General features: G+C 39.7%; 2 protein-coding genes across 2 annotated transcripts in view; one reads left to right on the top strand and one right to left on the bottom strand.

The window, feature by feature from the left end:
• The window catches only part of LOC108709359 (mediator of RNA polymerase II transcription subunit 31-B), a 65,594-nt gene that overhangs the window by 33,025 nt on the left and 14,307 nt on the right, over nt 1-18,262 (top strand). The window lies entirely within an intron of this gene.
• LOC121400498 (protein kinase C delta type-like) lies at nt 7,597-17,862 on the bottom strand. Its single transcript, XM_041583688.1, has 9 exons — nt 17,439-17,862; nt 15,443-15,610; nt 15,165-15,256; nt 13,673-13,735; nt 13,076-13,214; nt 11,620-11,811; nt 10,904-11,032; nt 9,741-10,060; nt 7,597-9,501 (listed from the first exon to the last, which is right to left on the bottom strand). The coding sequence occupies exons 2-8, from the start codon at nt 15,605-15,607 to the stop codon at nt 9,947-9,949; spliced, it is 894 nt and encodes a 297-aa protein (XP_041439622.1). The 5' UTR covers nt 15,608-15,610; nt 17,439-17,862; the 3' UTR covers nt 7,597-9,501; nt 9,741-9,946.

The following is an 18,262-nucleotide window of genomic DNA, read 5'->3' as shown; positions in this document are numbered from 1 at the left end:
GCACATTGCTCCATATTTTATGGGACTGTACAGAAATTCAGAAATATTGGACGCTGCTTCTGTCTGTATGCAAGGATCAGCTACATCTAGAGATCGAGATGACGGCGGCAGCGGTATTGCTACACCACAATGACATTTCAACATCCCTTTACAATAAATCCTTGGTTCAATATGCATTGAATGCTGCAAAAATCCTGATTCCACGTAAATGGAAATCCACTTTGGTGCCTACTATCTCTGAATGGTGGACGGAAATGGAGGAGATTCGAAAGTTTGAAGAGATCCATGCAGCAACCCAAACAGCTATTCGGAAACACTGGGCCACTTGGCTGCCGTGGACTCACTATTTGGAAGGGGCTAGACCGGGTCGCTTAGTTGGCTGCTCTCTGCCAGACCATGACAGGGCCACCTCTTAGTTCAATTCATGTCTGCTATTATTTGCATTTGTTTGCCTTTTTTGGTACTTAGTTTTGCCTAAACTGTATTTATATTGTCACACTGCTTCCTTTCTATTGTGATTCATTGCTTTTTCAGAGTGTATTAGTAAGCCTGGACTGTTCTCCCCCCTTTCTTTTCTTACCCCCCTTTATATGTTCTCTGATCAGATTGCACTATACTAAGATTGTATACTTCTAGCAGCGTACCGAAGATAGATCTGTTTGTTTTATGAAAAGATACATTGCTTAGCCTACTTTTAGGATTTTTTGTTTTTCTGAAAGTCTTGATAACTTTAGTAGCAACGAAAGTAATGTGTTTTTGAAATGTTGACTTTTTGGCTATGTCTTTAATGGCTATGTGCAATTGCTGTAATGTTTCTTTTTTGCTTGACAAAAAATAAAGATTTTAAAAAAAACTTTCACCACTTCAGTGGCTTCTTCAGTTCAAAAATTTGTCAAAATCCAAAAAGCTCTCACCATTTTCAGAAAACTACTCCAACCAAATCTGCACAGACTTCCCCCCCCATTCATCAATAAATGTTTCCAAAAAATTCTTGAGTGGGAAAGAAATCAATAAAATCGTGAAAATATCTGAACCGTATGAATTTTTCGGATTAGTTGCTGAAAAACACAACTTTTCCAGAGTTGATGCCCGAAACCTGCGACTTTTTCAGGTTTGACGCCTGAAAACCATGAAATTTTCCGATTATTGAATGAAACCTAGCTCAGATCAGGATATAAACAGGACATCTGCCATTGACTTCTACATGAACTCGGCAGGTCTGAGTTGGAGTACTTTTTTATTCTGACTTGTAACACCATCGGGGTTTATTAAATCATGAAAAATTCATGTTTTTTTCCCTTTAAAGGTTAGATCAGAAAAAATCTGACTTTAATAAATAACACCCTAAAGGTCCATTTTTCTTTGAATTAATTCTACTACTGTATATAAGTCTGGGATCTCAGTTGGAACAATACAGGTATTTGCTATTACAGAGAGAAAAGGAAAAAGGAAATCATTTTTTAAAATGTGAATTTGCTCAAAACTGAGTCTATGGGAGATTAACTTCCTGGAACACTTCTCTCTGCCTGCAGATTTAATGAGGTGGAGATGAGCGGATCACCTCAAATCATTGGCTTCCTCTGTCTGCGCTGAAACATGTAACTTCTGTCTGTGTGCGGCTAAACAGAGCAGTGCAGGGATGGGCCTGAAAAACACCAAAGCCCAATCCCCTCTCCTCTCCATGTAGCCGCATGCAGGTGGAAGATGAACTTTTCACTACGCTTCTCTCCTCCTCATAACAATTTGCAGGTGGAGAGAATCATACGCTTCATGTGCCCTTATTATCATTTGTTTTCTGTTGTTGCAAGTTTTGTAACAAATATATTATACATGTATTATCCACCACTAGATGTCAGTGGGTTTCTCTGTAGTGTGAGTAGATACAGAACCTAGTGCTCATTTTTATCCAGAGAAGGTTCAGCCAGGACCAAAACATTGGTGGCCAAGTCCCCCCCCCCATATGAGCATGACTTTTCTCCTATGCAGTTCTCTGTACCCTCATTGGTCGCTTAAAGGGATCCTGTCATCGGAAAACATGTTTTTTTCAAAACGCATCAGTTAATAGTGCTACGCCAGCAGAATTCTGCACTGAAATCCATTTCTCAAAAGAGCAAACATATTTTTTTATATTCAATTTTGACATGGGGCTAGACATTTTGTCAATTTCCCAGCTGCCCCTGGTAATGGGACAAACACAATAATGCTGTGAATCATGTAGTGTTTCAATCTATATAATTGTCAAAATGGGCTTCCTTTTCATTAATGTAGATATAACATATTTATACCACATTCTCTACATGTGATATAGATCTGTAGATCCTTTAACAAAGGATTTATATTGGTTAGACAGTTAATAACTGGCCCACTAATAGGAAACAGTTGCACAGCTTGAATTTTTTGTAGTAAATGGCGCATTTTATCACAAGAATATAAATGTTTAGGTGTCTGTAAGTACTCTCACATTACACCCTACAGTTTCCATAGGAGAGAGTAATGTGATTAGGCATTCCTTATTAAGCAGCTGAAATGAGAGTGTCTGACAATCATTGATTGTCTCTGGATCCTTGAATAAACAAACAATAAATGCAGGCAAAGCCTCTGAAGGCAGAAGCAGAAAATGCTGTAATTAAATCAGAAATGAGTATGAAACCAATTCAGTCATACTGTGCTGAAAATACATGACCTAGCACGATCTGGCCCAAAATGGTAATACAGGTAATGGGATCTGGAAACCCATTATCCACAAAGCTCCGAATTACGGAATGGCCGTCTCCCATTCACTCCATTTTCTCCAAAAAATCCAAATTTTTAAAAACGATTTCCTTTTTCAGTGTGATAATTAAACAGTACTTTGTACATAACCCAAACTAAGATATAATTAATCCTTATTGAAAGCATAATCAGCCTATTTGAGTTTGTTTAATGTTTACATGATTTTCTAGTGAACAATGTATGAAAAACCAAATTACGGAAAGATCTGTTATCCGGAAAGCCCCAGGTCTCGAGCATCCTGGATAACAGGTGCCATACCTGTATCTGTTTTCTTAGTGTAGGAAATGTTAGCCAGTACCACTTTACTGTAAGAGAAATTTTGCTGCTTCTGATTGGGGTCAGACTGGGGTGTGTGAGGTCCATGGGGCTTCCACACCCCCTCTAGGACCCTCCACCAGTCCACCAGACCCTTTCCCCATGCACTGTCCTTATATTACATTTGCTGCATTTGGAAGAGGGAGGGCAGCGGGGAAACGATGGGGGAGAGTAGTCAGAGATCGGGTCTAGGTCAGAAGAGCCCACTGGCAGGGGTGTTACTACAGATGAAGAAGACTCTGCACCTGCAGGGGGGCCCAGGAGGTATAGGGGCCCAATGCGGCCCTAAATAATGAGCAATTTCAACATATATTGTTAAAACAGGAAAACTTCTGGTTATGTTGGGCTCCCTAAAATTTATTTGCTGTGGGGCCAGTTATCCCATTGCCCACCGTGTTTTTCTACTGGTGTCATCACACGTCCATCAAGTTCAACCTTTTAAGTCTATATATATATATATATATATATATATATATATATATATATATATATATATATATAAATAACCTGCCAAACTGCTAGTTGATCCAGAAGAAGTTAAAAATCCCTCAGAAGGGAAAAATCCCTTCCTGACTCCAAGATGGCAATTGGACCAGTCCCTGGATCAATTTATGTTGATCCAAGTGTTAAACATGATGGGTGCCATTGTCTGGTGCCTTACATCTAACAGGTTCTATGTGTTGCCCTCATAAACTACACATCAATTGCCCATTTTTTCCAGTGTTTTTGGTTTATGTTCATTGTAAAGCTAACCATATGTTTTTGTTTGGCAAGGTCACCAAATCAGTGGTCATGGAAAATATATTGGCTACAGAATCTATAGTGAATATAAAGTACAAATGTTAAGCATGATAGAAACCTCTAGTGACCAAAATGAGGCAACACATTATAGTTCAACCAATTCAAATTTTCTATTTTCATGCTGGTAAAAAGTATATTTATTCCCCCTTTTCTTTATTGTTTCTTTTACTCTCCATTTTACTCCATGTTATCTTATTGCTCTCTTATTCATGATTGAACTTACATATGATATCTTACGATTTTCTGTGACTGTGCTCATGCAATAACATGTTGATTTTTTTTTTTTATTGGAAAATAAATAAAACATTTCAGTTTAAAAAAAAGTATATTTATTTTATCATTTAAAAATAATACTTATCAATGTCCCTGGAACGCATTTCGTGCTTACCCAGCACTTAATTGTAGGCAATTGCCTATGATCCAAGTGTTAAACATGGGTGCCATTGTCTGGTGCCTTACATCTAACAGGCTCTATGTGTGGCCCTCATAAACTACACATTAGTTGTCCATTTTTTCCAGTATTTTCTAATGTTCATTGTAAAGCATTGAAAATCCAATCATTGGGTCCTCAAGCCGACGATCCTGATAACCTATTTGGTGCTGCTGCTTGAGCCGAGTTTTTTAACCCACCTCATTGGAGAGGTCATAATAGCCGCAATGTCAGCTTCTGATCAAGGGCGGCATCAATGTGCAGATTCTGTCCTCTATTTAAGGGTTTTTAGCCAGATATCAGTGGGGTAGGCCTGGTTGAGGGTCCCATACACAAAAGATAAGTTGCTGAATTGGTCTGAAGGGTCCAAAATGGCAGTTTAAATCTGCCCACGTTTGGCCGCCTTTAGTTGTGTCTAACATTTTCAGTGTTGCATGTGATTCAAGACTGCTGTGGCTACTGATCCAACCGGCTGTGAGTGGCTTTAGCTCCAGGGTTCCACAGCATCAATAGGCTCATGTGTAAAACCCTGTTTTATCTAAATAAAAATATCTAAAAAAATATATACTTTTTTTAAGTAGAATGTGCCATTGGGTAATCCCTACTAGATAATTGCCCTTTTAAAAAATAAGGGACCATATGATTCGCGATGCACAGAAACAAACCAAGGGCACACATACAATAGGTCACATGATTCAATTAATAGACAAAGTTCTGTTTTTTACTCCCACTTCTCTTCCTTTTATAGTTAGAGCTGCAGAAAGCACAAAGAATATCATAAAATGGTGGACCAAAGTAAAACATATTAAAGGGCAATATTAAATAATATCTATATTCCAGTTTGGTGAAATTCTTTAATAAGCCACTTATGACAGTGGCGTAACTACCGGGGGAGCAGGGGGTGCGATTGGGCCAGGGCTTGTCTTGTCGTCACGTGCAATGCATCCCGTGCAGTTCCGGGCGTACGGAGGGGGGCCCGGCTGCACGTCACGCGCCAGGGCCGCCCCCTCTAGTTACGTTACTGACTTATGATGTAAGCTTTATTGGTCCAAAAGAGTGGACCAATAAAGGGCACCTGTTGGGTAAAAATGTTATCCCTAAAAAAAAGTTGCGGGCTAATAGACCCTGCATTCCGGTTGGGGATAGCAGTAGTTTTTTTAAAAAAACATATTCCCCCACCTGCGCTACGCCACCCGCATCGAGAGTGCTCCAAGTCTGAGCAGTCATGTCTGGTCACTCGCATGTGCATAATGAAAATGTGCCACGAATTGCGCATTGTGTGTGATTTCACATGCATGTTACACAACATGGCTGCTCGGGTAGCGTAGCATTGGCGGAGGGCATTGTTTTAAAATAAAAATTAATGTTATCTACAACCGGAATGCAGGCTCTATTAGCCCGCACCTTTGGTTGGGGATAACATTTTTACCCGACAGGTGCCCTTTTAAAGACCCCACTTTTAAGGAATGTGGCTACTGGTGCCACACAACTTCAGCAAACATGGCCAGTCCTCCAAGAAACTGAGACAGGAGCAAGTGTGGGTGGTAACCAGCTGAAGCTCCTTCTGGGCTGTACCAAAGTCTGAATGAGCTCTCTGTGAATGCAGCTAAAAGTTTATCACATTTATTGTCACCATGCTGGACAAATGGAACATGCATTTCAATAACTTCCCATAAAATGATTGTTAGTACTTTTTAAGCTGTATTTTGAGGAATTTCCACATATAGGCAAATATGGGTGCCGCACCAGTAGCCTTACACCGTATGACACCTCTCTATTGTTCTGCTCATTGGGGCGACTGCAGGAAGAGAAGAGGAGCTGCTCCATGGTGCAGAGATAACAGTCAGGATCATCAGCCCAACATCAACACTGAACAACAATTATACAAAGCACATTTTATCTGTATGTGGATGAGCGGTTTATGCTTTGATTTTTATGTTTGGGCAACATTTCTTACTATTTACTAAGCAATAAAGCTTTTTTTGGCATGAAAATACTAATACTACTTTTTCACAGGGAATGAAACTGGAAATGTGCTGAAATATCTTAATAATCTACTGCAATGTGTGTTAGAAATCGTTTTCTTTTTTTGTGTGGAGGGTTCCTTCTCATTCAGAACTCTCATTTACATGGCCATTCCTTTTCTCTAATGGAAAGGTAGATGTATTGTGTGTCCCAAATGCCATCTACAGAGGGAGTCATTGTGCCAGGTGTCACTAACTGCTGGTTGTGTATCAGTGAAAGTGCTGTTGTCTCCCTGCACCCACATAAGGACACCCATATGGCAAACACTGATTGTTTTATAACATTGCTGGGCATATACACATAGAACATTTCTTGATGTATCGGCTACAAGAAGACACCTGAATAATGGCAAGTCGCTCAGACTTGTTTATACCAATTTGCTGCTCCATAGACATTTCTCAAGCATCTCAAGGCCATCTTGCATTTTTTATAGTAGGAGCTTTTCCAGACTTCAGTATGGCCTTAAATGTTCTTCATCTTATCAGTTTGCTAGATCAAGAGCAAGATAGTCTTTACGACAGTTCTTTCCAACTACTGTATTGTGTGCCATTTATTTACTATAGGTATGGGATCCGTTATCCAGAAAGCTTCAAATTACGGGAAGGCCATCTCACATAGACTCCATTTTAATAAAATAATTTACATTTTTAAAAATGATTTCCTTTTTTCTCTGTAATAATAAAATAGTACTTTGTATCGCATGTATCTATTATACAGGTATGGGATCTATTATGCAGGATGCTTGGGATCTGGGATATACTGGACAAGGGCTTTTTGTCATTTGAATCACCATACAATCACCTTAATTCTCCTAAAAATCATTTGAACATGAAATAAACCCAATAGGATTGTTTTGTCACCAATATGGATTTATTCAGCTCAGTCACCATCAATTGCAGGGAACTCTTGTTATTACAGAGATGGCCTTTCTGTACTTCGGTGCTCTCTATCAGCAATCCCATATCTGAGCACCCGATCTTGAACACATAAATCAGAATTAAAAGCATACTAATTGAATTTATGTCCTTGTGGCCCCTCTTCTTGTTGCCGACTATCAGGGTAGTGAGATACAATGGAAGAAGTTGTGTTCTGGCTCTTACGTTAGACATCTATTCACTCCAGCCGTTATAGTTTAAATACATTTCTCTTTCTATTACAACTGCTACTATAATGACACTCTGGCAGTCAGTTGAATTGGCACATGATATACATGTGAGCAGTAACGCCACGTCAAGGCTTCAACCATGTTACTGTCCATTCACACACCTATTGCAGCAAATGGCTCACCCGATGACTTGCTGCAATAGTTCCCTATCTGGCCAGATACCGGCTGATATAAGCCGTCATGGGACCCCTCCTCCTCAGATCAGACTGTGAGGTGTAAGGAACAAAAGTTCCCCAATGAATAATCTACAATAACACACACTTCCGCACACCCACATGCTCTCACTCATTCACTCACTATTTTCTCTGTCCCTGTGGCAAATCCCATGGTCAGTGAGACTGGAATTCCACTCCCCACTGCTTTACTCACTTTATAATTCCACTAGTACTTCCCTATTCAGTAAGAATTTGATGGACCCTATCAATGAATTAAGGACACAGTTACACAGTAATTGAGGGTGAGCGTGTCCATCAGGTTTATTATAGATGATCCAGAGGAAGGCAAAAAACCCCATCTTTAGCCATCTCCAATTTGCTTCAGATGGGGGGAAAATTCCTTCCTGACTCCAAAACGGCAATCGGACCAGTCCCTGGATCAACTTTCTACTGACTATTAATACCAGCAGCCTTTATTATCTAAAAGGCCTGGTTATGGGGGATGAGGATTATTATGGGCCTATTTATCTTGACTAATATATGATTCATGGTGGGGAGGGGAAGGAGGGAGTTGTGGCTAGGCAGCATTTAGGGACCTACAGCTCTGCCTAGTCTATTCTTATTCCTTTGACCCTAAAACTTTACACCTTCACATTCACAACTCTAATGGGCTTATTTATCTTTTTAAAAAGTGGCCTACAAGCTGCAGCTCTATCTGCTGCAATATTACTCCCTCCTATTGGGACAAAGAGGCACAAGCATACGGACGGCCTCATCAGATTTTTCTACATTTTAATGGTGAACTAAATGAAACTTGCAGCCAATCAGAAGGTGCGCTATGTTCATCTTCTACATTGGTGCAATGGGGATCCCTATTTACATTCACACACCACTTCATACCTTTCATACTTATTGCAGCAAATCACAGTGTAAACAGGCTGAAAGTGGTGTTTCTTCAGCAGCTAATTTACTGTTATGATTTGCTGCAAATTTCTATCAGGATATGGCATATTCCTTATCCCACATAGCTAATCCCATATCCCTTTACTATTACCCTTATAGTACCAATAACCCATAATTATATACATATATCCCTTATTCAACATCACTATTCCCATATCCCTTTACTACAACCCTTTTAGTACCCATATCCCATAATTATATACATATATCCCTTATTCAACATCACTATTCCCATATCCCTTTACTATAACCCTTATAGTACCCATATCCCATATTTATATACATATATCCCTTATCCCACATAACCACTGCCATATCCTGTATACCTTTACCCATAAACTTTACATTTAACGTACAGTATGTGCTACAAACTACAGGGAAAAGACAGGAGAGCATAAAAGAAGAGCAAGAAACAATTGTAACATTCCTATTCCAATATAAGATACCACCCACCCTTTTTTACCTTAACTTACAGTACATTAAAGTTGAAAAAGAGGAAAAGAGAAAAGAGGAAAATGAGAAAAGAAAATGGTAAAAGAAAAGAATGGGACAGGAGTAAAGAGGAGAAGGAATCCTAACATTTCTATTTCTATATAACATCCTATCTATAAGAAAACAGTAAAACAATGGGATGGAAGTTAGAAAAGGAAGTAAACTTACTTAATTCTATACTTACCCCTAAACCTTACCTTATATAAAGAAACTGAAGTACACTGAACGGTGTTAATTAACAGTGCACTGGATTACCATAAGTGCACTGTATGTTCAGTATACATTTTTACCCTTATCCAAGGGTCTGTTAGAAAGTCCATTTAGAAAGTCCGGATTGCAGCTATTCCTTTCTTCTGGTGGGGCCTCCTGTGATGTCTTGTGTGCTAAAGAAGAAAAGAGTGCATTGTTCATAGCATAACTCTGTAAATTACGTTATAAATAGATGTCCCCTCCCATGTAAAATACACATTTCTAGGAGCCTAAGAGCACAAGCTCACTAACAAGTTGCCTCAATGTTATGAAAGTCCCATTAATACCTCAACAACTTTACTATCATTTAATACTCCTTCTATAAGTAATCCTATCTCATCTTTCCCATTCTAATTTATTTCATTTCACTGACCACTATGCCTCGAGTTCTTTCTACTTTCTGTCAAGGATCCCATGTGGTGTTAGTGTAGTCGGCTGTACAGACACTTGTACACTTGCACTAGACAGTAGACGGCAGATCTGATATTCATTGATGGAATTGGCCATGGATGGTACTTTGCCGTCATCACTTGCTGTACAGGGAGTTTGAGGTTAGTCCACATGAGCACAGAAAACACTTTACTCCTGCCATTTCCAGTTGGAATCCACATCGGAGAAGCCTTCCACATTAGCTCTCTTAGATGTCTCAGCGCAGAATCCTGGATGTATGACTGGTAACTTATCTGCTGGTGGCTATCAAAAGAAAGCAACAGAATTAGTTGTATTATATATAATTTTAAGCATGAACATATAATATATAAAACAGTATGGTCACATATATATAAATGATTAGCTAAAAAGCGGTATTTATTTAAAAATTCTGCACTCCATGATTTAGAAGAGTTTTTACTACATAGTACAGGTTTAAAACCGATAATCCAGAAACCCATTATGCAGAAATAGTTAAATTTTTTCCTGTAATAATAAAACAGTACCTTGTATATTTCAATATATTGAATCCTTCTTGGAAGCAAAACAATCCGGGTTTAATTCAGGTTTAAATTCTTTTTTGGTAGCCTTAATGTATGGAAATCCACATTAAGGAAATAACCCTTGTCCGTAAAAACCACAGGACCGAAACATTTCAGGTAACAGGCCCCATACATGTATAAGGCGTAAAATGACAGGGGTCCACTGGTCACATATATGGCCAGAGCCTACCAACTCACAGATATACAGGGAACCTACAACTGGGTCAAGGACTGTGAAGCTGCTGCAGAGCACTAAATGAGTAATAAATCTAGGACTGTGCAAAGGCAATTGCAGGTCTTTGAAATATATTTTTAAGCAGTTTAGTTTCAACAGGCTATAAGCCTAAAAATGTTAAGAGGGTTCAAGTATTATGCCCTTAAAATAGCTTAATAGTTACATGCAAAGAAGAAAAATATGACATGACAAGGTATATGGAAGCTCAGTTTCTGCAAAGACCAACCAACTGCCTATGAAATGCTCCAATAAAGTAAACAGCCTATTAGTCTCCCCTATAAAAAACTTGGCCTTCCCGACTCCCATTGCTTGGTGCAGTTATAAACTTACAATTTTGGGCTGGAAAGGTGCCTTTATTTTTCTGTTTTCCAGCTCACTCCAGTTGATTCTGGCATAGAATGAGTGCTTCCTGATGTTGCCCTTTACTTCTAAGCGTTTGCTCTTGTTCATCTCCAGAAGCTAAAAAAGCAAACAAACATTTATCTGAATATAATAGATGTAAAGTCAGGCACCATCCAACAATAGGAGGGGTGTCCAGCTTACTAGTATCCACCAAATGTATCTATATTTAACCCTCTAAATTGAAATTAGAGCACTGCTTACATTAGTGGAAATGAACCTGCATATAACAGAGGAAAAAGGTAATGGAATCCCTCACTCTATTTGAAAGTACTGCCCTCATGTACCTGATCCCTATATCCTGTGCCCCCATGTACCTGTACCCTGTGCCCCATGTACCTGACCCCTGTACCCCCATGTACCTGACCCCTGCACCCCATGTACCTGACCCCTGTACCCCAATGTACCTAACCCCTGTACCCTGTGCCCCCCATGTACCTGACCCCTATACCTGACCTCTGACCCCTGTGCCCCCATGTACCTGACCCCTGTACCCCCATGTACCTAACCCCTGTACCCTGTGCCCCCATGTACCTGACCCCTGTACCCTGTGCCCCATGTACCTAACCACTGTACCCCCATGTACCTGATCCCAAATTTTGATGTGACATTATTTCACTTGAAGATGTGTAATTGTTTCTACTTACCTTTGGCAGAAGGTCCAGCATTTCCTGGCTCATGTGACGCGGGTATTCAAGTTTTCTCTCCTTAATCTCAAACAACTCCTGTGCAGAAACCAGTGATGGGGCAAATGGCTGTCTGCCGGTGGCCATTTCGTACATGATGACCCCGAAGGACCACCAGTCCACTGCAGCATCGTACTTCTCCAATGACAAAACCTTCAGAAAAAAAGAACCAATTATCTTCTTGGGTAACATGCAGGATGCTGCCACTGATTTGTCTAAATTGGAAAACTGGGCAGCAAACTGGAAAATGAGGTTCAATGTTGATAAATGCAAGGTTATGCACTTTGGCAAAAATAATATAAATGCAAGTTAAACACTAAATGGCAGTGTGTTGGGAGTTTCCTTAAATGAGAAGGATCTAGGGGTCTTTGTAGATAACACGTTGTCTAATTCTGGGCAGTGTCATTCTGAGGCTACTAAAGCAAATAAAGTTCTGTCTTGCATAAAAAAGGGCATTAACTCAAGGGATGAAAACATAATTATGCCTCTTTATAGGTCCCTGGTAAGGCCTCATCTGGAGTTTGCAGTGCAGTTTTGGACTCCAGTCCTTAAGAGAGATATAAATGAGTTGGAGAGAGTGCAGAGACTAAGTGCAACTAAATTGGTTAGAGGGACGGAAGAATTAAATTATGAGGGTAGACTGTCAAGGTTGGGGTTGTTTTCTCTGGAAAAAAGGCGCTTGCGAGGGGACATGATTACACTTTACAAGTACATTAAGAGGACATTATAGAAAAATAGCAGGGGACCTTTTTACCCATAAAGAGGATCAGGTCCGGACTGAGAATTGAAATAGGCCCTGGCATTTGAGGTACACATAGGCCCATAAGCCTATACAGAGGCCCAAACAGCCCCCACCAGCCCACTAAATAGTGACTTTCTATGGCACCTTGTAACAGCCCCTCTGGCATTTGCCAGAACCCACAGATTGCCAGTCCGGGCCTGAAGAGGATCACCGTACCAGAGGCCACCCCTTTAGACTAGAAGAAAAGAACTTTCATTTGAAGCAACGTAGGGGGTTCTTCACAGTCAGGACAGTGAGGTTGTGGAATGCACTGCCAGGTGATGTTGTGATGGCTGATTCAGTTAATGCCTTTAAGAATGGCTTGGATGATTTTTTGGACAGACATAATATCAAAGGCTATTGTGATACTAAGCTCTATAGCTAGTATAGGTATGGGTATATAGAATTTAATTAAAAGTATGGAGGGGTGTGTGTATGGATGCTGGGTTTTCATTTGGAGGGGTTGAACTTGATGGACTTTGTCTTTTTACAACCCAATTTAACTATGTATGTATGTATGTATGTAACAGAAACACAGTTATATAAACTAGACACAGCAAAGGTGTCCAAAATAGAAAAAGACAAATAGATTTGAATTCCTCTATGTATAAATTACATAAAAAAAAGATTTCTGACCTCCGGCGCACGGTATCCAGGTGTTCCTGTCAATCCGCTGATCTTCTTTCTGCCGATCATTCCTTCAACAGCGAGGCCGAAGTCACAGATCTTGATGTGCCCGTTGTTATCCACCAAGATGTTTTCAGGCTTCAGATCACTGCAACATAAGCACAGGAAATTAACGCAGGAAATATTAGAAAGAGAAACGTGTGACGTAGTCAGGGGTAAGTAAGTACATGCACATTAAAGGTAAAATTAAGGTAAAAGAAAATAGATATTTTTGGAATATGCCCATCTGGAAGCAATAAAGTTAAGCAGTAAGAAAATAGCAACAGATAAAGGATATTTTAAAAAAGAAGTGGTACAGTAAAGGCAGATTATATAGAGAAAAAGATGCATTGCTTGGTTAAAATGAAAGGCTTAAATCACAAATTGTTGTGAGTCTGGACAGAGTGTGAGCCACTACATGGAACTGTCCCTAACTGACTGCACCAGATATAAGGGGTGCAAACATTACTGTTAGTTAGCAAAGTTAAGTATAGAGAGATATCAAGATGTGAACTATATCATGCTACCAGTGAATAGAATAGAGAAGAGACCTGAGATTTTACTCACCGGTGAATGATGCCATTGGAGTGAAGGAACTGTAGGGCTATCACCATCTCTGCAGTGTAGAATCTGTAAAAAAAAAAGCAACCAGCTTATTTCCATGGGGGATACTTATCAAATATCATGGGGGTTACCTATCACCTGTTAAATTTGACTTTTCTTGTCCTTTCATACAAATCAGTGGTGCCCTGGTTCTGCTACTGTGCACAAAGCTTTCTTATTCAGGCAAAGGCCCAAGAACCAATACACAGCAGTGTGTCAATTTACATGAAGGACATTGTAATGTATTAATTCAATTAATTTGTAAATGACTTTCTACAGATGTAATTTTGTGCTGCCTGAAACATTAGTTTGACATATTGCAGTCCTGCACAAAAAGTCTGCTCTCCTACTCCCAAGCTCCTCTGTGTATTGCTCAGCCCTGTGGGAGCATTGGCACAACCTGGACTCTTACGTCTCTGTCTGTATCATACGCTGTCTCTCTTACTCTATATTCCTCTATGGCAGTGCTGCCCAACTTCCGTGTTACAGAGGGCTGGAATTTTTCTGGCCTACGTGGTGGAGGGCCTAGAATGGAAGCCAGCATTGACCACTCCCTGTTTTAAACCACACCCATACTACCACAAGAACTTTTAATACCATATTCACATTAATGGTGGTAAAACACCAAAAACCAAATGGTTGGTGCTCACTGCAGGGATATCACTCATCACTCATATGTGAAAAATTTAGGGATGCACCAAATCCATTATTTTGGATTCAGCCGAACCTGTGAATCCTTCGCGAATCCTGAACCGAATCCGAATCCTAATTTGCATATGTGGGAAGGGGGAAAATGTTTTACTTCCTTGTTTTGTGTCAAAAAGTTTGCATATGCAAATTAGGATTCGGAATCGGTTCGGCCGGGCAGAAGGATTCGGCCAAATCCGAATCCTGCTGAAAGAGGTTGAATTCTGTCTGAATCCCGAACCACCCCAGTACACAAACACCTTAGGGGCCTCTAACAATAATTTTCAAATGCTTACAAACCCCCAAAACAAACCCTACCAGGCTCATGTCTCACAGGTAGTGTAGGACAGGCAGAATATGGTGCATACAGGGAGTATAGGGAAGGCAAAATACAGCAGGACACAGGGAAACTTATCAGGACCACTCTAAGATGAACAGTTCATACTGTGTTACATACAGTGACATAATGCTGGTGCCCCTTCGTCTGAGTGTGAACAAGTGAACAATATGAGCACTTTCAGTTTGGGTCTGAGGTGTGAAAAGTACAGGGCTTTAGGGATATGAAATATAGAGGTGTTACAAGTGTGGACAATTCAGGGGACATTACTGTCTGAATTCGAGGACAATGCAGAGGCCAGTTAATATCTGTAGTGATACATTTTAAAGCTTACACAAGGTAAGTCACAGCAGGTAGACTTTCATGTGGGGGGCCACACAAGGGGGAATCAGTTAGACAGCACTGCTCTATAGTAAGAATCTTATCACTTACTGGATGTTCTTCATTGACAGATTTCCTTGGTCTGCAATAACTTTGTGCAGTGTTCCCCCGCCGGCATACTCGAGCACGAAGAAGGCATGCAGCTGGTTAGAGAGACAAATGAAGAATTAGTGAGGAATATATGGCACAGAACTGTTCAGCAACAAGGTGAATTGGGGACTAGTTAGTTATCAAAGGGTGTTTTCCCTTGTTATGGGCATTAAGTTGGCCTTAGAAAGTCAAACCATTAATGAAACAGATTATGTATCAATATAAACAGTGTTCTGTACCTCAGACTGGAACGTGGCATGAGAATGGCATAGAAAGGGGCATCCTCTGGCGATCTTCAAGAGTCGGGCCTCCTTCATGATGCAGGTATAGTTGCCCTTGCTGGGTTGTTTGGACACCGTCTTCATTGCCACAAGTTGTTTCTTCGGTGTATATGATGCCAACATCACCTAAGAGCAGAACAAAGAGATTAGAAATAATAGAGTGTCTTGAATGTTGCTTACAACATGAATGACTGATAATATCAGAGTCAATCAGAATGTTAAAGTGGTGGTTCACCTTTAATTTAACTTTTTTTTTTGTTCAGGTAAGTTTATTGACAGTCATGAAGAGAGATAAACATTACAGAATTGTATTCTTGCATTGCAGGACATAGTTTCTCTTGACATTGTACAGCACAATTAGGCACAATAATGTAACAATATACACCTTATGCAATAACGGAATTTAATAAAACATACTGTATATAACCAAATATGTGTTTGTATTACTTTACTGTGAGGCTTAAGGGAGGTTTTCCTGTTCCAGTATGTTGGGAATGGAGTTAGCTCTTAGAGTTAGGAAGTCTAGCGTCCCAATGTTGGACATTGTGCTAACCCATAAGTCAGGGGCGGGTGGCCTGTCTGACCTCCAATTAAGGCATATCAACCTTCTGGCTTGAAACAAAGCTTTGTTCCGAAACATTTTTGTGGTTGAGGGCATTTGAATTCCTGCAAACAGACCCAATATACAGACTAGTGGATCAGGGTCCAACCTTAGGCCTAACACTTCGGATAACATATCCACAATTGCTGTCCAATAGTTTTGAATATCCTGACAGGCCCATAGTGTATGTACTAGAGTACCCTCTGACTTCTTGCATCTAAGGCAATTAGGGGAGAGATTAGGATTGATTCTATTCAGGTAGGCGGGGGTATAGTATGCTCTGTGTGTCAAATATAACTGTTGAATTTTGTGTTTGGGATTGACAGACACTCTGTTGGGTGATTTGAGGAGGGACTCCCACTGTTTATCATTTAATTTAACTTTTAATATGCTGTAGAATGGTCAATTCTAAGCAACTTTTCAATTAGTCATCATTATTTATTTTCTATAGTTTTTAACATCTTCTAACTTTTTACCGTTTTTAAATGGGGGTCACTGACCCCATCTAAAAAACAAATGCTCTGTAAGGCTACAAATGTATTGTTATAGCTACTTTTTATCTTTCTATTCAGACTTCTATTCATATTCCAGTCACTTATTCAAATCAATGCTTGGTTGTTAGGTTAATTTGGACTCTAGCAACCGGATTGCTGAAACGGCAAACTGGAGAGCTGCTGAATAAAAAGCTAAATAACTCAAAAACCACAAATATTAAAAAATTAAAACCAATTGCAAGTTGTTTAAGAATATCACTCTCTACATCATACTACAAGTTAAAGGGGTTGTTCAACTTTGAGATAACTTTTTGTATGATGTAGAGAGTGATATTCTGCGATAATTTGCAATTTGTTTAATTGTTTTTATTATTTAATGTTTTTTAGTTATTTAGCTTTCTATTCAGCATTTCTTCAATTTGCATTTTCAAGCAATTTGGTAACTGGGGCCCAAATTACCCTAGCAACCATGCATTGATTTGAATAAGAGACTGGAATATGAATAGGAGAGCACCTGAATAGAAGGATCAGCAATAAAAAGTAGCAATAACAATACATTTGTAGCCTTACAGAGCATTTGTTTTTTTAGAAGGGGACAATGATGCCCATTTGAAAGCTGCAAATCAGAAAACGACAAATAACTATAAAACATAAATAATGAAAACCAATTGAAAAGTTGCTTAGAATTGGCTGTTCTATAACATGCTAAACGTTACTTAAGGTGAACCACCCCTTTAACTCAAAGGTGAAAAACGCCTTTAAAGACATTGCCAAGTGCTTGATTGTACTTCCATGTTTTCTGTACAGATTTATACCAGATAACAAAAGAGATTTCTATATTGGCAGGCCCCGCACTCACCTGTCCAAACGTGCCTTCTCCTAGCTCTTGGTGGAATTTGTACCTCTGTATGTCCAGGGGGGCTGGTCTTTTCTCATCCACATGGGATTTCTTCGGTGCACTTCCACCTTGTGGGAACAAAACAAATTCAGTCAAAAGCCCATATCAAAATATTTTATGCATTGTATATTTTCCTAAATATATCTATCTACCTATAAGTACCTCCATAACAATTAATGGTGGCTAAGGCAGCACCCACATTTAGAGAAATACTCTTTATCTTTATTATTTGTGAGTATTCCTAGCATTTAGTGTAAGAGGGATTTTATTTAAGCCTTTGGGGTTTTCAATTTTCCCTAACTGTCCTAACTGTTCCACCTAACTGTCCATATATGTTTTCTAAAAAATACAGAAATTTTAATTAAAGCAGAGGGATGGATTTGTGGAAACCCCCACCCCCCAACAGCAGGTCCGGACTGAGAATTAAAATAGGCCCTGGCATTTCAGATACACAGAGGCTGAATCAGCCCACATAGAGGCCCAAACAGCCCCCATCAGCCCACTAAATACTGACTTTCTATGGGACCTTATAGCAGCCACTCTGGCATTTGCCAGAACCCACAGATTGCCGGTCCGGGCCTGCCCAACAGGACCCACCAATGTGGGCAGTTAAATAACTATCTTGACTCTATATTAAAAAGAATTAAAAGTAAATGTAACAGAAAATAAAAATGAAATACGTTTCTTGCATATTCCCCTTACCTTCCAATGGATCTTCTGGGCTCCTTGGTCTTTTCCTCTTGTCCTGCTCCTTCCTTCTTCTGCTGCTCTGAGGAATTTTCATC

The sequence above is a fragment of the Xenopus laevis genome, chromosome 2S, assembly GCF_017654675.1.
Source record: "Xenopus laevis strain J_2021 chromosome 2S, Xenopus_laevis_v10.1, whole genome shotgun sequence".
In the NCBI taxonomy this organism is placed as follows: Eukaryota; Metazoa; Chordata; class Amphibia; order Anura; family Pipidae; genus Xenopus; species Xenopus laevis.
The sequence above is the reverse complement of the archived record's forward strand: the minus strand, read 5'-3'. Positions and strand labels throughout refer to the sequence as shown.

Excerpts from the sequence above, each read along its gene's own strand:
- LOC121400498 (XM_041583688.1), bottom strand. The coding sequence starts at position 15,607 with ATGTTGGCATCATATACACCGAAGAAACAACTTGTGGCAATGAAGACG. Across the intron at positions 13,736-15,164 it reads CTGTCAATGAAGAACATCCA|ATTCTACACTGCAGAGATGG; the intron begins GTAAGTGATAAG and ends TTTTTTTTACAG. Across the intron at positions 11,033-11,619 it reads TGCTGGACCTTCTGCCAAAG|CTTCTGGAGATGAACAAGAG; the intron begins GTAAGTAGAAAC and ends TTGCTTTTTTAG.